Source organism: Tenebrio molitor, chromosome 5, assembly GCF_963966145.1.
Source record: "Tenebrio molitor chromosome 5, icTenMoli1.1, whole genome shotgun sequence".
Classification (NCBI taxonomy): Eukaryota; Metazoa; Arthropoda; class Insecta; order Coleoptera; family Tenebrionidae; genus Tenebrio; species Tenebrio molitor.
In genome coordinates this window covers 24899451-24920094 of record NC_091050.1, presented here as the reverse complement: position 1 = coordinate 24920094, position 20644 = coordinate 24899451, and the positions used below count along the sequence as shown (strand labels likewise).

The 20644-nt window shown below is 35.2% G+C and overlaps 2 protein-coding genes and 1 long non-coding RNA gene across 6 annotated transcripts; 1 reads left to right on the top strand and 2 right to left on the bottom strand.

Annotated features, from left to right (window-relative positions):
- The first annotated feature begins 6 nt into the window (after positions 1-6).
- On the top strand, positions 7-4364 carry LOC138130374 (uncharacterized). Its single transcript, XR_011159585.1, has 2 exons — positions 7-42; positions 138-4364. It is a non-coding gene; the product is annotated as an uncharacterized lncRNA (long non-coding RNA).
- A 3256-nt stretch (positions 4365-7620) lies between these two features.
- Positions 7621-11781, bottom strand: LOC138132173 (rho guanine nucleotide exchange factor 25-like). Of its 3 annotated transcripts, none has more exons than XM_069049574.1 (9): positions 11461-11781; positions 9710-10660; positions 9537-9609; positions 8932-9099; positions 8623-8712; positions 8229-8573; positions 7952-8180; positions 7804-7896; positions 7621-7749 (listed from the first exon to the last, which is right to left on the bottom strand). In XM_069049574.1, the coding sequence occupies exons 2-9, from the start codon at positions 10570-10572 to the stop codon at positions 7709-7711; spliced, it is 1902 nt and encodes a 633-aa protein (XP_068905675.1). In that variant the 5' UTR covers positions 10573-10660; positions 11461-11781; the 3' UTR covers positions 7621-7708. The 3 variants fall into 3 exon arrangements, with proteins under 3 accessions (XP_068905675.1, XP_068905676.1, XP_068905674.1); XM_069049575.1 differs by having other exon boundaries at positions 9710-10613; XM_069049573.1 differs by lacking the exon at positions 11461-11781 and having other exon boundaries at positions 9710-11441.
- Positions 11782-16531: 4750 nt separating this feature from the next.
- LOC138132175 (retinol-binding protein pinta-like) lies at positions 16532-19227 on the bottom strand. Of its 2 annotated transcripts, none has more exons than XM_069049578.1 (5): positions 19080-19227; positions 17577-18101; positions 17368-17527; positions 16939-17314; positions 16532-16881 (listed from the first exon to the last, which is right to left on the bottom strand). In XM_069049578.1, exons 2-5 carry the CDS (start codon positions 17713-17715, stop codon positions 16627-16629), a joined length of 930 nt encoding a protein of 309 aa, XP_068905679.1. In that variant the 5' UTR covers positions 17716-18101; positions 19080-19227; the 3' UTR covers positions 16532-16626. The 2 variants fall into 2 exon arrangements, with proteins under 2 accessions (XP_068905679.1, XP_068905678.1); XM_069049577.1 differs by having other exon boundaries at positions 17577-17738; positions 19080-19212.
- Between the last annotated feature and the right edge of the window lie 1417 nt (positions 19228-20644).

Sequence of the window (20644 nt, the reverse complement as noted above, 5' to 3'; positions counted from 1 at the left end):
ATTCCGAAATGCATAATAGGTGGCAAAAAAGAAGAAATAAAGGTATCTTTAGTAAAAAATTGCATACACTTTTTCATTTTTATTTATATTGTTGGACCTACTAACATGTGTAAAGTTAACTATTTGTTAAAATCTAGGTGCAACAATTTTCAGCTGTGAGACATTATACAATTATTTTGTAAGTATGTATATCAATAACAGTTATGTTATTAAGAGCAAACAAATTTTCTAAAACGGTTTATATTTGTTAAGTGAGTTACGGACGATTGGCCTAAATGCGTCACAATTACGTTGGGTAAACACCCAAAGATAAAGAACGTCATGGTTTGATAGTACAAATAATAGATAATACAGTACACATGTAACTTATTGGTACCCAAGAATTGAGTTCTCTACTCTTACACTTCTCGGTTTTCAAAGTCCGAAATAAAATTTCTAATTTTTACACTAACAGAATGCAAGTAGTGTGTGTTTTGTACCGGGTGATCAAGAAGGACTGTTTAAGTTGGCAATACAATTAAGAACATTTTTTTATTGGGCTATTTACAACACTGCAACCGGATATGTTTTGTGGGTTTATTTGACAGATATCTTACGTAGCATTAATAACGACAAAATGGTAAGTTATGAGAGTAAAAATTAATAGCAAAAAGAAATCAAAGTTGGAATGTGGAATAATAATCTAAAAATTAACTAAAGGAAATTCTCCGAAGTGCTCCTCATTTTGCTCTAAACATAAATTAACTCTTCTCTCGAACGATTCACCAGCATATTTTAGTTAAATAATGTTATCCTGTAATTAGTAGTGTGTACCTACTGTTGGATAATAAATTATTATTATTATTATTATTATTATGTTTAATTTAATTTCTAATGTCAAATTTGACTTGTCACTGATGCGGCTGTCAGTATGAAGCCGTCAACAACCGGAAGTTACTCCAGCTGTACCATTTAAAAATAAAATTCAGCATTACCAACTTAAAAAGTCCTTCTTGATCACCCCGTATATTACATATATATTTGTTCAATCTGTCACGGTTCGAAAATCCCGTTCCGTTCGTTTCCTCGTTTTTGCGGATTTGGTCGGAGTGGAAACCCCATGGATTCCACTAATGCTTGGGGATGCACCATCGTTACTCGAACACCTCGAAAGTAACCTCAAAAGTAACCAATTGAGTAAACTCTCGCTCACAGTTAGGCCGAGAGTAACCGCATGTTACCGCGACTGTATTGTTCGTGTCCCTTTTTCCCGATCCCTCTCCATCCCGTTCGCTAGTCGTTGTCGTTAATTCTTTCACCTTGCCTTCTCTTTGAATTTTCCTTGTCGGTTTCTCTTCGTTTTTTACGTTTGGCCTCAGCTGAAGAGGCAGCTGAAACCGTGCCTTTTTTCTCAAAATTTCAGCGGGATGGTAGCTACATACCGTCGGGTTTGTCAGGCTGCGAACCTTGGCCCTGTGCCAGAAAAATTTCGCTCTTTCCTATCTTTTTCTCTCTTCACGGCCTAGAGTTTATCGGAGTTGGGTAAGTCGTCTGAATGTACCGTTAACTTACTTTTCCCTTTTCTTTGGACTCCAACTCCATAAATTCCTTCACCTTCTCGTCCCTAGACATTTTTTTCCTTTCTTCGTGGATCTCTTAGTCCTACCTACTTCCTCCATTGACGACTCTCTTCGTCTCCCGGAACACCTGGAGACGATGTCGATCGAAAATTCTAAAACGCACGCATCTGTCGGTTCCCGATTCTCCTTCTGTCGACAGCCGTTAAGGTCCGTTTTCCTTCTTCACCGAGACTGGTTAGACTTTTTTTGGGGTAAGTGATAAATTCCAGTTTCGATGTCGCTCTTCCTTTTTCGTAAAAGTACCGTGACTCGATGAACTTCGTGGCACAGTTTTCTTGTGTATCGCACCGATTTTCGGGATTTTCACGAAGTCTCCTGTGCCCATCTGAAGAGTTGTGTGGTTCTCCGTTTCGTGCTGGATAGCGTACCTTTGGGAACCCCAACTCAATCGGAATTTCCGGATTTTGGGAGTCACGGACGTTTTTTGACTTTTCGTCGCCCCAAAAAAGACCTCACGTCGACTGAGTAAGTCACAGTTTTTCTGCCGTATGTTATCCTTATTGCGTTTTCCTCTTTCCATGAAAGGGTCTTTTTTTTTACTGTGAGAATCGCTCTTGGGAGTCTTCTCTTTCCTGCTCTTCTTTTTCTCGCTCTGTCGAACTGGACCAGCGCTCGGAGAGGACACGCGCGGACCCTTCGCCTCTCCCGGAGCCAGCAGCGGAACCGCCGAATTAACCCCCTCAAGGCGACCCCGAGAGGCTCAGGTCAGATCGTTCCGTCTGAATTTCGAACAATTTCGAACCTTCCGGAATAGAGCCTCCATTTTGTTCGCGTCGAGGTGCGGGTTATCTCCGTCTTTCCAGGTCGCAATACTTTCGCAGGGAAATAACATACCTTTTTTTGTTTTACTGTCTCTTTTCCTTGTGTCGCGAATTAGTGTGATTTTATTTAGAAAATTTCTTTATTTGTAAATCCGACCCCGGTAACTTCCGAGTTGCCTTATGGCTTGTACAAGTATCGTCGGCGGCTGACCCGGGAATTTTATTTCGGTTATTTTTTTTTATTCGTTCAGTTACCGGTCAGGACCATTTCCGTCTATGGTTTTGTATTGTTTTGTTGCATTTGTAATTTACCTTTATCGTCAACATTACCACCCCCTTGTATTATTTGTTTTTTCGGGGAAACATTAAACAATAATTTGTTTTATATTTTTCAATCAATTTTTCATTTTCCATCATTCATTATTGTACATACATCACTGTACCAGGGAATTCATTTTAATTAAATTGATCAATTCGGACACGTTCGTTTTATTTTAGGTATCGACCCCGGAGTATCATCGGATCCGAATCTCTCGAAACAGCAGTGCCGGAGGATCCTGGCGCCCTTTTCATCTCGTCTTTTTGGGTCAGGTTGATTCGTCCTCTTACCCCGCCCCAAGACTGAGCTACCGGCGACAATTGCCAACAGCCGACCCAAACAAAACAAAGTTAGAAATTAACGTGGCAAATCTTGAAACAAAAACTACCAACTACCAAAAAATGAATTAGAATAGTTATCTTCATTGATTCAAATCACTTTTCAGGTATGAGGCTGAAATTTGAAGCACGAGGCGTCAGCCAAGTGCTGCAAAACAGGCCGAATACCTGAAAACTGACAACGCACGAATATTGAATAACATTTTTCGTGTTCGTTTAGGCAAAGTCTAAAAAAACATTAATTTATTGTAAATTTTGAGGTTATCTTTGACAGATGTCAAGTTAGGTATATAACCAGGAAAGTTTATATATTTAGTTATATACCACTTTCCCGGTTATATATCTCAGGAAACGAACACGAAAAAGGAATTGATAAGTACTGATTTTTTATATTATTTTATTTATTAATATTTTCAGATGACAAATAAATCGTAGACGTTTGAAACAATTCGATAACGTTTAAAAATGTACTTTGGAACTAATCCTTGAGCATTGTTGCAAAATAACGAAAAGTCATGGAACTACTCCTTGCTCATATTATTTCGATTAGGTGCTTAACTGGACTTTGTTTGATACATAATAAAGAAGAAGATACGAATTGTATTTTTTTGTTGCTTGACAGAAAACATCATTACAAATTGTGCAAAAACTTTGGAGAAAGGGAAGGAGATTCCGAACAACATTCAAGATAAAGATGATGAATGTGGCATTTTTCGCCAAACACCAGCATCAGAAGCATTAACTGGTCCAATATCTTCTCAAGGACACCAATACAGCATTTCGTGTAGACTGAAAACACTGAGAACACACCAATAAAGTTGCGCTGTAGATGGAATACGTTAGTTGAGTCAATTTTTCAAAGTTAGGGGTAGAAAGGTACGAACCGTTGACCGGCATGCTGCGTCAGCGGCGTACCTTAGTGCTCTTTTGCGATTTCCATTGGAAGTATTCGTTTCGTTGTGTATCGTGATTTCTGGGTTGCTTTCTATTCCATTAGAATCAGGTCTTTTCTTCTTTTCCAATGCTGAATATATCATAATAATTAAAATAAAAGCGTATTTACCGTGCCCCCATTTCAAAACGTTACTGATTCGCCACTGGACAAAACATCATTGACAGATTTGGATGACTCAACGTGTCTTCGACCACCCACATTTTCTTTCATATTTCTCACAGATGGGGGTTTATGACCGCTACCCTTGCAGCTTCTTTAGGGGCTGCACAAAACCTGTATCGAATAGCGTCACTTCTACTTGAGCAGCTAAACGTTCAAGACGCCTTGTACTTGTCATAAATTCGTAAATAAATCCATTTTGTTAAGTTTAAATCCGTTTATATTATTTATTAACACTCATCGTATAATCGTACCGATCGAAGCGTACGATACAACACACAACGTGTTCTCCTTAAAGTGTGCGCACTCTAATAGTAGATTACATACCGAGGTGTTTCATTCCTGCCGAGAGCTAAGATAGCTTACCAAGGAGTAACCCAGGTGAGCTAATGCTTGAGACAGGAATGAAACACATTCCCACCGAGGTTTGTATACCTACTATTTTATTTGGAATGATTACATTTTTAGCAAATAAACAATTAGTTTGGTGCAGTTTCATTTCTACCGTTTTTCGACAATTTGTGTACGCCACTGGAAAAAACTTATACCTAAAGGCGGCCTTACGCAGGCAACAATTGGCAACATGTTGCCTGTACTTTTTTTAGTAATGTTGCCGCTCATTACTAAAAATGTTGCAGGCAACAATGAGCGGCAATATTACTAAAAAAAGTTGCAGGCAACATGTTGCCAATTGTTGCCTTGGTGTAAGGCCGCCTCTACAGGGCGGGAAGTGGTCTATTACTAACCAACAGAGGGAAGTAAACATAAAAAGGAATGGTTAACTTTCCGCCCTCGTATAAGGTTAGGAATACGCATATTACGCATATTACAATACGATTCCGAATAAAAATTATTTCCAGGAATCATGTGGGGCTCATGATGCCTGAATTCAGTAAATCACCACGACTGTATAATCAAGATCTGATTGGCTGTTCAGTAAAAAATACTCAAATCTGATTAGTCTGAATGTATAAATGCGACTTCTCAAGAAACTTCAATTCATTTTAAAAGTTATGAACAGTGTCCGGACGAAATAGTACCGGACAAGTCGACCAGTACAACTTTGCGTAATACCCCACTCACATATAAACACGATTCAGCTGGTTCGCTTTCAATAACAGGGAACCAGCTGAATCGTGTTCATGTGCGAGCGAGGGATTACGCAAAGTTGTACTGGTCGACTTGTCCGGTACTATTTCGTCCGGACACTGGTTATGAAACATATGGAACAGTGACTCTCCCATAGTGACGCAAACAATGGAAAAATGGGTAAAAAGTAAAATCAACACAAAGATCAAGGACAACTAGCATCCAACATCCAAGAGGAAGAGGAGAGTAAGAAAATCATTAGTGAACTGAAAAGAAAAGAAAACAAATACGACCATATGATACAAGATCAAAAAAAAAATACATAAATGCCAACAACAACGATAAATAGTATGATCCAACCAAATGTAGGTAAATATAATCGCCGTCCAAATCTCAACTACAAACACAAATTGCAACAACAATAAAAATAATGTAGGGTAATGTGGAAGAAATCCGATTGTACAGACATCACTAATAAAATTTACGAGTGATCTGTGGCCTAAATGCGTAATATCATAGCAATGGAATATATATGGAATACCGTTAATAAATAACGGCCGTGGCTGATATGACACACATATCAATTGAGGAGAGAGTACTGTTATACCAGGTTAACAGTATGCTATCATGAGAAAAATATATCGCTATCCGATAACTCTAATGAGTGTGCACTAAATATGTATGTAGTTAATTTTATTGCACACTACGCTATGTATTATAAAAAAAGGCACAACAGGTAGGTAAACTGATTTAGTGATCCTTTTAAAACATTATCGTTATGTCAAGGCAACCTGCAAATAGGTATGCATTTTCAAAATTTTAACTTGACGTATGTTCAGTTAAATTGATTGTGAATGACGTTCACCTGTCTTGATAATTTTATTATCTACATATATTATCATCAGATAACTAGGCTCTTGATGCAATTTCGATTCTGGGTAAATTTAATTTTAATTTTCCTGCAATTGCTTAATGCTTTTATGTATAATAGTAGATTATGCAACAAGGTTTATGAATGCCTTTTTTGTCACGAGTTTTATTAAGCACGAGCTTAGCGAGTGTTTAATAAAATTCTATACTTTTTCTGCGAAACGTCAAATAATCAAGTTTATATGTGTTGAAATAATCAATTTGGTATGTGCTCAAAAAATTTAAGCCGTGTTTAAAGAAACTTCGAGCTTGTTTAATATTTCGAAAACGCCCAATGGACATCAAGTCGTGACTAATGAACAATCATAATCACACTTTAAATAAAGTGACGTTTTATACACTATTTTTCAGTGTACAATGTGGCACTTTAAAGAAGGGAGTATAAAAATATACTTTAGTTAAAGTGGTAAGCAATAGAGTTGAGCACATGGAGTGGTGGTAAGCAGAAAACAGAATTGGTCAATCCTCAGGTATGAACAGTCATTTCTTCCTCATGGCGTGGTTTTTACGGGAAAACCACGTTTATATGCTCATCTACCATGTCGAATTTCTACTTCTATTCAATAAAAATCTTACTTTTCAGTCATAAAAAGTTAAATCTAAATCCCGTATTTTGTAAAAGTGAATTCGTTCAGATCGTTATCGTTTTTCGAACGTTTTTTCTTTTCACACTATGAGTCGCCACATTCTTTTCGTCGTATTTGGATAGAGGTTGGAATTTTGAATTCGACCATATGTCAGAATATGTCAATGACGTTGCCAGTTTTCGAGATAATCAAGTTTAATGTAAAAATAAAAAACGTTTGTTCTATAACTCCCTAGAAAGTGAGTCTGTATCCATAGTTACCAGAGGCTGAAGGTTTCTCTTTCGTTCACTTCACTTTCGATCATCGTTTTTCGTTCACTCTCTTTCACTCACTGGTTTTCATTCACTAGTAAATTTTTCCAATTCTTGCTGATAACATAATTTTGATTTATAGGCAACATTTGGTACCTCGCGGCACTTGCCTCTTCCAGGACATCATCAGGAACATATCATCCATTTCCACAATTTCCACAACGTGCACATTACCACTTTATTGACGTTACGGAACTTTGTGCATTTTGTATTTTATGTTTTTCCATAGCAACAGATCCGTCAAGAAACGTGATTTATTTTTATCTAAATTTTGAATACAAAGTTACAGACTCACTTTCTAAGGAGGTATCGAACAAAACCAAATACAGCACTCGAGAGTAAGGCCGCTTTCGTTCACTTGAATTGCAACAGGCAATTCGCGTGAACGAAGAGCTTTGCCTTCCTCACTTTGACTGTATTAGGTATAACAATTTAATAATTCTTCCTAACTTATTTATTTCATTTAATTAAATATTTGATAATATGAACGTTCTTCTAATAGCATACGAAAAGTATTCCTATACATATTTCATACTATAAACAATTAAAGGATTTTTATAAAATGCAAAATTTAATATGTACATATTCCACTTCATATCACAGAATTTATTCATCAATCAAGTCCAATAATAATCTTTGATTAACTGTCTTCATAATCGTAGAATATAGCATTGCCGGTTTCTGAAATAAAAGAATTGGTATCATTTAATTTAGGTACATCTTTTACATAGGTACTTTTAGCAAAATTCTTCCGTCTTAGAGTTGTGATTGATCCTACTTCATTTAGTAAATGGTGGCCACTATCATGTACATTTTTATTTTGATTCTCTGCAACACAAATTGTTAATAATATTTTGTCTCCAAATAATTTAAACATTAAAACCCTTGACGTCAAGAAGTTGTGACCACAGTTTCCTTTCTAAAAATTTAACCCAATCGTATTTGACTTTCAGATTGTCAGTTTCTAAAACGTATGTTCGAGTATCATCATCATGTTTCCTTATTTTTGAGTAATCCCTTAAGTAAAAGACTGAACATTTATCATCACTATCTCTGAGATTTAAATTCGCCATTTTTATGCTATCAACATATTGGAATTGTTCCATGCTTTTCTAAAAGTATTCATGAACACTAAAATTTTTATTAAACAAAATACTTACAAAAATTCTTTCAGTAAATACTATCATGTCTTGAAATAAAAAAACCATGCACTGAAATTTTCTTGGTTTTATTACATTAAAAAGTCCTCTCATTATAAAAGAGCCCTGTTTGGACAAATCTACTTCACAATCTGTGATGGAATCAATAGCAATCAAATCGTTGCTTTTTTGCATAACTTTTTTTATCATACACCTAGCTGAGACAATACTATTTACTGACTTTCCAGATTTTTCTACTTCTTTTTGAATACTTTCCATTAACAAACTGTATTTCGCAAGTCGCTGTATTGGGCACATTAAATGGCTAGCCAAGCCCAGCTTATCGCTTAACTCATTTTCTATCCCCTATAAAATAAAAAGTATATAAACTTGTACTACACACTTTCCTAGTTACCTTAATAATAGTTTCATAAAATTCTTTGAAACATTCATCAGATCTGGGTTTATTTCTGGAATATTCTGAGTACAAATCTAGATAGTTGACCTAAAAATCATTTCTGTGTAATAAATTTTAAGTTTATGGAAACGACAACAAAAGAGATTTTGATAAAATTACATAACTATGTACTATTAATTTCTAAACTACTTGTGAGAATACCAATTCGGAAAAAGTGCCAACAACCGCCTATGCTCCATGTAGTTGTAAAATTAATTTAATATTAATACTTATTACTCGTAAATTGTAATATATTTATTTACTCACGGATTCGATGAATAAATGTGCAACTTTATCCACAGATTCAATGTCTTCTTTCAACGAAAGGTAAAATATTTGTGCTTCTTCAAAAATGTTCTTTATATTTCCAAACACATACGCTAATTTTTCTTGAAGAAACTTAGGCGTACGTGACTGTAAATATGGTAGGTACCCCTGAAAACAAAAATAGAATATACTTTTTGGAAAGAATAGTAATTTATTATACGAGTTTTATAAGACACCATTTTATCGCACGCGTTTTTTAGTGCATGACGAGCGCATTGAGGACAAGTGCGACAAAGTGGCTTATAAAACGAGTGTAATACAATATTTTTCTATTTTGCCCCTATTTTACATTTAAAAAAAAATCAAAACATAATGCTAGGAAAATTAATTTGGCAGATATAAAGGGTTGATAACAGTGGTAACTAGACGAACAATTGCAAGTTTTGAATTTAGGTTGTCGTGAAGTGCAGTGGTCACCTAGTAACTACTCACTGTGAGTTACTGACAACATTAAAAATTTAAGTAAATGTTCCTGAAGCCCGTTTGAATATTATACTGACTGTGTTAAAGGTCCAAAATAGAAAAAGTAAAAAACATTCACTCACCTCAACAATTAGTCTAAGATGGAGGATATATATTTCTTCGGTTTCTATCAACTCCCTTAGCGCACGTTTCTCGCTAAAATTAATTCTCAATTAGATATCATTACCAATAGCAACTGATTTTCTAAAAATTATAAAAAAAACTGTACAAATAAATTTTGTTATAATAGATTCACCTTATTTCCGAGTGTGACTTTAAGTTAGGTGTTATTCTGTCATCAGCAGGTTTAAAACATTTATTATCAGATAGTCTAACTGTGTCATTTTGAATACACAAACATTCTTGAACATTTCCATTTTCATTATTATCATCGTCTAATGAATTGTTTGAACATTGTCCAATGTTTATATTTATAAAACTGCTGTACATCTTGTCTCCACTGTCGCAATGTACACATCGATTCTTGTTTTGATTATTGTTGTTAAAATGTTCTTGCTCACATTTGGATGTTCTTTTAGCAATAGTTACTTCAGGATCATTTTTCGAAAAGGAATGCCTCATGTTTACTATTTCATTTTTTACATCGTCAGACCTCTTCTCTAAAACTGTAGTGACAACGTTCCTTGGTATATCATAGCGCACGTTATCTACATCTATATCTACATAAAACTGACTAAGAACAGTATTTTTGCGAATAATTTTTTTTGATTTATCCAAGAAATTGTTTTGGGATTTTACTGATAACATTCTTTCTAGTTCACTTTTTCTCCGGTTTAGTGTGTTGGTCTGATTTTCACAGTCGATATTTACTTCATCGTTTACATTAGAAATAATCTCACAGTTAGCGTACACGTCATTGTGCATTAAATTCTCATTCAATTCTTGGACAGGAATGAAAGTATTTTCTGAGCTTCTTTCACAATTTGATTCTGTCTGTTTTACATCTTCTTCGCGACATTTGTCTCCACTAACTGTACAATATACAGTGCTACTAAATGTTGTGTTACCTTCTGATAAATTTTCATAAACTGTATCAATTTCCTGTGGTATCTTCATCTTTTTGTATCTGGGTAACGGTACCGGTTTTTTCTTATTCATCTTACTGTAGGTAGGTCTTGCTCACAATATTCAAAACATATCTTCTTGAAATTAAAAACTAACTAGCTTTGTGATTCACTAATAGAAGCTAAATTTTGTATCGAGATAATGCAGCATTATCAGATATAACTTTATGTCAAATTATCTACATCATGAACTATAGGCTGTCCTAAAAGTACCGCCTTTCCTTAAAGGTCTTAATCAAGAAGTGTCATGCAGTGATGAAAAATATTTTAAAAATTCAATACATATCTATTATTTTTGAAGAAACGGGAATCTAAATACGCCACAATCAAGGTCAAAATTTTGTAGTAAACGAGCTTAGTACCAAAATCGTCATTTGTCATTGGGGTTTAAAATATTTTAGACTAGACGGCAACATAGCCAGTGCACCTATAATTGATTTCATATAAATGTTCATCAAGTGAGCTGTGCATTTGTAAAATCACCTTTAATTTAGTTACATTACAAAAGTCACATTTATGAAGGTCATGTCCAATAAATCTTTACTTGGTAAAAATACAAAGACAAAAACAAATAAGAATTACTTTAATTTAATCAGTAAAAAGACGTAACATTGCTTTTGAAATCATTAATGTTAAAATGGACAAAAACTTTGAAAGTCAAAGTCACTAGCTTTAGCTTTACTACCAACAGAAAATCAGATTTTCATGGCTTGCTTAGATGCACATTTATATGAAATTGAGTATAATTGCCGTTACAATGACGGTTACTAAAATAAAAAAAATATATATTACTGACAGCTGTTGTTTTGATAAAAAAAATTTAAAGTCAAGCTACGATGTATACTTTTAGGACATACTGTTTATTAGTTCAATGTTTAATTTTTTTCATTAAAAGAAGAAAAAAAAGCGAAGATTACTATACCTAACTACACCTTCATCTACTCTTATGCTTTAAAAGTTGTAGATGTACTTCTGCTGTGACACAACTGGGAAAACCGCTTATCATTAGTTATCTTATTTTGAACAAAACATTGCTAATTCTTGTGTAAAGTTTATACACATTTTTAATATCAAGTAATGTCGTCACAGATAGAGATTTTTTAGTTAAAACATTGTGCCTTGTGACTAACCCACTAAATACAGGGAGTCCCAGAACTCGCGCGTCAGCCGTTAACTGTGAATTTTAATATTTAATCCGACAAGGATTCTACAACAAAAAACGTCAAAAGCATATTAGTTTTGAAATGAAAAGATTTTAAGATAACCAATCACACACGCCTTCCTGAAAGTAATTTTACAAAATGTATGCGTTTCCGAGGAAATGACTTTAGACGTTGCTGCTAAAAAACTGTGATGAATTGTTTGGACAACTTTTATTAAATTCTGTCAGTTTGACATTTAACAGAAAACGGAAACAGTATTACACGAAAAGCAAATTTTCAAAGTAAATGTTCAAATTGTGCACCACCAACTTGCCTGCACAGTCTTGCTCATCTAAGTAAATTGTTTCTAGTGTTTTGTAACATTTCTGGTGTGACCAGTTACAAAATTCCAATCGAGGTGTATAATTTCGGGTAATAGATGTTGAACTTTGGTGTAATGATACGGGTACATGTGATTGTGTTTTAAAATTCTTTGAACAATACTTTTTGATAGATTCAGGATGTCGGCCACATTTCTAACACTTCTCGTTCCATCTTCCGTGAATTATTGAACTACGACTCCTTCTGTATCAGGAGTGCCATAAACAAAATACTAAACGAAACCACTCTTCTGTTGCTTTTCCCTTTGTATTTGCTCGCGGAAATTAAGGAATGTGACAACGTCAATATAGACCTTTAAACTGACTCTAAAGGCCCGACTAATAAATCGATAATATTCAATTGTTCACCGAAGGGACATCAGTTGAAGATGGTAGTACCGACCGATTCATTGTAATGTTACCTTAAAAATATTTTACTATAAGGGTAATTTTTGTCTCATTCTTCATTCTTGTCAAATCTGGGACTCTCAAAACCCACTGGAATAGCTGCACCCCATGAGAATTAAGTGCAGATGGAACATTTTAGAGTACAAAGTAGGTAGAAACTCCGCTTGCAATGAACGAATATTGATTCCCTCATCTACAGAGAGCGTTCTTAGTAAATTCAGATTTAATCGGAATACTTTAAAAAATACAACAACACAATGCCGTTCCCTGCATTTGGTGAATATTATAGTTTTATTAGTTGGACCTTCATAGTCAGTTTAAAGACCTATACCAAGATGAATTTTTATTTGAAAATACTGAAGCATTATGAAACAAAAATAAGTAGCTACAACCATTTAAAAATGCACTTATTTAAAGTAACAAATTAGGAATCTAAAGTAATTAAAAACTAAGATATTAGAAAAAATTTTAAAAATAATTCTACTTTATACCATAAACAAAATAAAGTACGAATCAAATTAAAAATTAACTTTATACAGCCTGTCCCAGAACTGCCTCACCATACAAAACAGGCATGTGCCGACAGTACAAGATGACTAAAATAATTTTCCTGTAGTTCACATAACCGAGTCATAAAGTTTTCAATTTAAACAATCCCTGAAGTTCGTCCTTAGGTATTACTAAAAAATCGGATAGCAAAATTATTGATTATTGATATAGCAACAATCAGCGAAGAGGTTACTTGGAATTTTGACTTCCAAACCCCGGCAACGCAAAATTGCGGTCATCCTACCTCGACCAAGTTTAGAATGTCTTTTCTCGATTATTGCCTGAGATAGGAGTTTGTTTCTTTAAAGTTCATATTATCGCATTTAGATTTAGGTAATTTACTTCCTTTTTTTCTCTGAGAAGGCAGTTCTGGGACACGCTGTATATAACTCTGTACAAGAGTTTTATAATGGCCCTTTCGCACTTGTATTGCATACTATTTTTTACGATGTTACACTAATGCCCGTTTGCACAGTCGTACTAAGCAATGCTTAAGTATTGGAATCCCACTTATCAACAACTTGCCTTGATTATTTTGTTTCTCCATACCTGAAAAACAACGTGTTCAAAAACAGGCCTGGCACAATTCCCGAATTAATGCAAGTAATTACGGATAACTGCAATTTAATTCATGTCCCCGATCCCGACTTTGCGAAGGTCATTTGAAAACATGAAGCGAAGAGAGTAACACCTATGTTTGGAAGCTGAAGGCAGACATTTCGAACATTTACTCTAGTTCGTAAATACGATTCGAGCTCCTTATGATTCTTTTACAACCGACGGTTACACATAATGCACACCTTTATGAAAATCAACGTTCTCAAAATCACTAACCTAACTTTTAAGACTAACATCTGATAATTGAAATTTTTACGAATTGCCAACTGAAATTCTTGGTCACAGCCAAGTCTAATTTTTTTTTCCGATCTCACGGTATCTAAAGTTGACTCAAGTTGCAAAAAACCAATTTGGATTTGCAACAGCAATTTTATGGCATTAGTCGTTTGAAATTACTTTAAAACTGTACTTATATGGAAAATATTCAATCCAAACTATGATTTTCAGGTCCCTTTGTGCCTTTATTTAGTTCAAAAATATTGAAAAAATGCTGTTGCAAATGACAAATGGTTTTTTGCAACTGGAGTCGACTATAAATAGCAGACAGACACCACAATTTTATTTATATATATATACAGGTGTCCCAGAACTGGCTCCCCAGAGAAAAAAGGGAGCCTTAGGGCGAATATATTAACGTGTATTTTGAAGAAAAAAAGTCCTATCTGAAATGATAACCGAGAAAAGACATTCTGAAGTTAACCATTCAGAGTTGAGCATCATTAAGGTGGAATAATCGCAATTTTGCGTTGCCTGGGTTTCCTTTTTATCCGTAAACCTCTATAATTCTGTCCATTAGATTTGGTCCACTACATTTATTAGAATGATTGTTTACGTCAGTTTGACATTTGTTATACAATTTCGCTGCGATATTTAATTCAAGTGTATCATTTAACATGTATTCTTCCTCTGAGTACGTAGATATGATTCTTACTTTTGCACGATGTGGGAACAATGGACGTGAAGCAGTAAGGTTGTACCGTGAACAATTTCCACAAAGACAAAGTCATCCGGATCATAAAACAATCCTGAAATTAATCGCTCGGGGTCGAGAAACGGGTCAGATGCAGCCAGTTCGAAGAAGAAGTTGGGGGTTCTTCAAGAAATGTAAGGACTGTCGAACACGAGGAAGCCGTATTGAATGTCTTTGAGGAAGACGGCACCCGGAGTATTCGAACAGTTTCTCGTGAAATGGGTTTATCCAAGAGTTCGGTGCAGAGAGTTCTAGCTGATAATAGGAGGCATCCGTACCACTATACACGAGTACACCGTCTGCCAGAGGATTATCCAATTAGGCGAAAGTTTTGTCTATGGTTAATAAACCAAACGATGCTCCACACTTCTTGTCACGGATGCTGTTTTCTGATGAGTCGCTATTTTGCCGGTAAGGTTGTTCCAATTATCACAACCTTCATATCTGGGCAGACGAAAATTCAAGAGAATTATTTCCCAGAGGTTTTCAACATAGGTTTTCTGTTAATTTGTGGACTGGGCTATTGGGCGATCGTTTGGCAAGTATAATTGTGGTGGATCCTTCCATTTGTTAAAATTCCGAATCACCTGCTCTAGATTGGACTGTTTGAATTCCCTGCAAGATTAACGGGGGCAAGATATGCTCAGTTCATTGGCACGGAGCTACCTAATTTACTTAAAATTGTACCTCTTGCTTATCGCATAAATGACTGGTTCCAACATGATGGTGTTCCACCACATTTTAGCAGAAACGTTCGGGAAATTTTGGATAACCAATATCCACAGCGCTGGATCGGTCGAGGAGGACCGCATCATTGGCCTGCCAGGTCTCCAGATCTGAATCATTTATCGGCGGCCCATAAATTCAGAGGCTGATCTGAGAGTTCGAATTCAGGAGACTTTTGTTTCAGTTACTGAAGAAATGATAACTAACGCTGCTACAAGAAGTTTGTTACGGAGAGCACAATTGTGCATACAAATGAATGGTGGTCATTTCGAACATCTGCTTTAACATTATTACCTACTTAAATAAATGGTTCTTTTCAGAATCGCCATTTTTATTGTTTTTCTTCGAAGTTATTATCTTTTGCAATTGTCAAGTCTTGATGTTGATGACAGATAAACGTCAACGAATTTTTATATCGGAAAACGTCAAAATTCCAGTTGCCCAAACATTTTATTGATTTGTGCGATATCATAGATTTTTTGTTGTTGTTTAGCAACCGATCGGATTTTTTAGTAATACCTGAGGACGAGCTTCCGGGATTGGTGAAATTAAAAACTTTATAACTCGGTAATTTGAGCTATCAGAAAATTTATTTTACTCAATTTAGAGCCTCTTTTGTTGTCGGCACATGCCTGTTTTCTCTGGGGAGCCAGTTCTGAGACACCTGTATATAGATGTATAGATTTAATACTAACTAGCTAAATCCCGTTGAATTGTGATTTCATTAAATCGAGCGTGGATTCGATTCCAATTTAACGGAATATAGATTAAATACGGTTTAATTCGGAACTACATATCCAATGAATTTCAACCTCATTCAGTTTTAAATCTGATTTAACAAACTCAAATATGGACTTTGCATTTTTAACTTCAATTCTAAATTGATAGGAAATATGATAAGATAACGATAAGTTTTTTTATACATGTGTTTATTATTCGTGAATATGTGAATTTTATTTTATACTTATCTGAAATTTTGTACTGAAACCAATTTGTTTCAGTACAAAATTTAATTATTAATAAGAAACTCACGAAAATCACTGAAGAAAATGATCAAAATGCATTGTTTATTTTTTATTTGGAAGAAAAATTTTGAAAATCATTTTGAAAAACCAGTCATTTGCCATATGCGATCATAAATGCACAAAAATCTTGAAGATAACGATGGCATAATAGGATCTATAAAAAAAATAACAGACATTTAACGTGTCATTTTCGTAATTTCTTGGTAAATAGCTGTTTATAGCAATTTTATATTTAGTTTACGTAATATGATAAGATAACACTTTATTACATTAATCGACTTCTAATTTTCGGAAAGATCCGTCTAATCCATAGACTGATTCTGAAGTTTTTGGTTTTCCTGGTCGTTTCTTCTCATTCGTTCCATATTTCGCATCTTGTAGAAACCAGTCCCGATAGCTCTCAACTTTCGCTTTCCAATACGCCACGATGTCCTCCATTTTGCCGCCACTTCCACCGTACTCTTCGGGAAGCACTTCTTTAGGGACGGTCTTAAACAAATCCTCAGAAGTTTTACATATACGCATCTAAAACAAAAATAAATGTTATGCCCATTTTGGGGGGAGATCAGTATTATCGCCTACCCGATCTCTAACTTTTTCGGTCAAAAATGGTCGAAATACTTTATGGATCGCATCAAAAACCGGTGTCACGTTGAAGAAGATTGCACCTTTGATTCTATTAGGATAACCATGTTGGACACAGGTCATGATTTTTTTTACCAGTGTTGGGGACACAGTCGAAATGATATGTGTCATGGAAAGATTAGACATATCATGTAAAAGTGTGGTTCCAGCAACTGCCAAATTATCGTCTTCTAGCAAAAGAATGTCTTGTATCATAGCGCTGACTTTAAAGACGTCAGCTTGTTCTAAATCATGCTGCGAAACGAGACTATTTCTTGCGAGATTATATCGTGGACCTCCTGCATGAGCTAACTTAGGCAAAGGCAACATCGGGCTAAAATTATATTACACTAAGATGGTTCCATATGAAATTAATAAGTTCATTACCCGACAGCCAAGACTTTTTGAATCTCAGGCGAGAGAGGATCACGATTTGTGTAAATTTCAGGCGTGATGGTCTTCAGGGTGTAGTGCATGTCAATTTTTTCTTTAGTTCTTTCGAGACTAAATTTACATCCTCTTAGAAATGTCAACAAAAACTGATCATCTAAAGTAAATCGATAATATGTTAGCCCATTTGACATAATGCAACTCACCTGTTCTTGCAGTAATGTGTGGTTGCTTTTTCAGCCAATTTTTAATGTGCGCCAGGTCATCTGGAATTCTCTTAGGATCCTCATTAAGTTCTTTTATTGCAATCTCTTGCAATTCGTTAGAGAGCTGTCTGACAGACATGTTGTTCTTTAAGCGGCACTTACCTAATATTTGAAATTTGCTTCGATGAAGTAAAAGATAGACGGCGACAGATAAAATGTATTATCAGCTGGTATCTACACCAGGTTTCCATGCAAGTGTTTAATTATGAAATATGGAATCATACAATCGTGTCATCTTTTTGAATAATTTTGTTACATATGATGTGGAAGATTGCAACAGATAAAACAAATTTTATATTATTTAGACAACATACTCGTTTTAAAAGAAACACTTTACAGTGCCAACTTTTTGGTTTACATGAAAACCTTCAATTTAACTACATATTTGGAGTGCAGGTTATTAGCAGTACAGTAGAACTCCTACTATCTATCTGTCCGGTACAGTGCCGAGGTCATGACGAATAACTAAACAAAAGGATAGTAAAAACATTAACAGCATTATACATGTAAAATACACTTCGTAAATAGCCGGAATGACTATTTATTATTTATAAATTACAGCATCGTAATAAAACAGAATAGAATAAGTCACCTGGGTGCATATAGGTGCTCATGCACTTATATACAATATGACTCCAAAAAATTTAACTTTGCAAACTTACGTGCAACGTACATAGGTACTTAAATAATAATAATAAATAAATAAATCTCTCGAAAACGTTGCCGACACTGCAGCACTGTTGACGGTGTCAACAAACTGTTAAACCAACAAAGAAAGTTAAAAAAATACATGTCATGCAAGCTATTGACTAACAAAGGAATATATTGAAGCATTTAATTTCTGAAAGTACCTACTCTGATTGCAGAAATATACACTACCTACATTATGTTCCAAAACAAAACCACAAAACATCGAAAGAATACATATTTTTTTAATTTACCTACTTATGAAATAATTGATAAATGATAGCTCAGACTACGAAAGAAAATGATTAAACTTTACGTGGCAACCTTCACTCTTAATTTTTATCTTAATTCACTTTCTTTAAACTGGGGTCAAATGTGTTTTCTTAATTGACTATTTTTCCTACAATGTCAATAAACCCAAGAGACAGCCTCCACCAACAGTGACGCCCTTTTGAATTGTACGCCTATGCCAGTGTGGTTTGTCGTTTTCTGAAATTGCCCGTAGGATGACTAAAAATAAGACTACTCTTGTAAGGACGTAGAGAAGTTGACCCAAGGATAGACGAGGAACATCTCGTAGAGGCAGCAGACGTCCGAAGTCATTACCGAACGTGAAGAACGTCATCTTCGACGTTTGTCAATAAAAGATCTCTCGGAGATTTCGCGATTCTTGGAGTCAGTTAGGTGACAATACTTTGACATTTATGGTCTCTATGCGTATCATATTTCGACGAATTAGGTGGACTCGAATCTTACCGTCCATAGTTTCGACTTCCGCTGACCCAGGAACACAGAACAAATAGGTCTCAATGATGAACGTGTCAATGTGTATAAGACTGGCACAATGTTATCTTCAGTAATGAGTTCAAGTTCTGTCTGTGGTCAACTGATGGCCGTATCAGGACAAGAAGGCCAGGGGGTCAGAGGTGTAATTTAGAATTTGACCACAGACGTCATACGAAATTAACACCAGAGTACAATGTGTAATGATAACCGATCACCTTTGGTGTTCGTTCACCCCGAGTAATGTCTTCAAGGAACCTTCGCCCGGCGCTGTATTAATATATGAGGGAATTTCAATAAAGAATGGGATTTAATTTATTATGGCCCCGTGCCATGGATATCTAATGAGTAATGACTAACTATTATTAATTATAGACAGGGTAGGCTTCTGTCACACTACAAAGTGTCATTTATGTGGGTTTTATATTGAGTGATTCAAAATGATTGCGGATAAATATGGCAACTATGTACGAAAATGTATGTGGCAACTGTATGGATTGGGTATACCCCATGACATTTCGTAGGCGTGATTTTTTTTTATATCATTGCATATTGACTTGACAATTCGCAAAATTGCGCGATTATGAACTGTCAAAGAAATGTCAACTCTATCCCACAGTTGGTTGCAAAAAAACGGGAAAAGAGAATTTTCCTTATGTAAATTTGGTTTTATCCATTTGTCAATTAAATGTCTACTTGACAATACCTATCAAATTATTTTTTAAAATGTCATTGAATTTTGACCATAATTCTAACCTATTTCTCCTAAGAAGGTTTCACACTATGAAAAAAAATGTAAAAATGTGTCAGTTTTATTCTGACAGTTCCCGTTTTTTTGCAGCCAAGTGTACAGTTCGAGACACGGAATTTCGGGCATCACTGTCAATATACCGTCAAAAAATGTAAAATAGGCTTTACATTATTAACCTCAATTTAACCGTTCGCGATGATTTTGATTGACATGCGATTGACGTGAACAGAAAATAAATTTCAAAATTTGACCTTCGAATGTCACGTTGACAATAAACGGTGATTTACATCGCAATTTTTTGAAGTGACAGAAGAATGATCTCCGAAATTCCGTGTCTCTATCTGTACCTACAGAGTTACCACATAAATTTTCGTACATAGTTGCCATATTTATCCACAACCATTTTGAATCACCCATTAGTTTGGTTTTGGTTGTGAAATAAAGTGAGTGTCCTATTTTTCCCCTCTAAACTCTATAATGACTGAATTAAAAAAGCAACGCTATGCCATAAAGTTTTGTGTTTGTTTGGGAAAAACAGCAACGAGAGATTTTGAAATGTTTTAACAGCGGCATTCGGGGATTTTTGTATCTCACGTTCTTTATGTTTTCGATGCCATAAAGAATTTACCGAAGGCCGTGAAGGCTATGAATTGCAAGGAGGTTCTGGTACTCCATTTTATTGCACTCTAAAAGCATCAAAACTGTGCCGCATCCCTCTACTGGGTGCCTCAAAATTCGCGAACAGTTTAGCAGTACGTTGTTAAGTAGTCGTTCAAAATTGTTATGC

What these genes read in the sequence shown, in the direction of transcription:
- LOC138132173 (XM_069049574.1), bottom strand. Translation starts at nt 10,572, where the DNA reads ATGAATAAGAAAAAACCGGTACCGTTACCCAGATACAAAAAGATGAAG. An exon ending in ATCTTAGACTAATTGTTGAG is followed by an intron (nt 9,100 to 9,536) that starts GTGAGTGAATGT and finishes TTTTGTTTTCAG; the next exon opens with GGGTACCTACCATATTTACA. An exon ending in TTTATGAAACTATTATTAAG is followed by an intron (nt 8,574 to 8,622) that starts GTAACTAGGAAA and finishes TTTATTTTATAG; the next exon opens with GGGATAGAAAATGAGTTAAG.
- LOC138132175 (XM_069049577.1), bottom strand. An exon ending in ACACATTACTGCAAGAACAG is followed by an intron (nt 17,528 to 17,576) that starts GTGAGTTGCATT and finishes GATTTACTTTAG; the next exon opens with ATGATCAGTTTTTGTTGACA. An exon ending in CCGAAAAAGTTAGAGATCGG is followed by an intron (nt 16,882 to 16,938) that starts GTAGGCGATAAT and finishes TTTTTGTTTTAG; the next exon opens with ATGCGTATATGTAAAACTTC.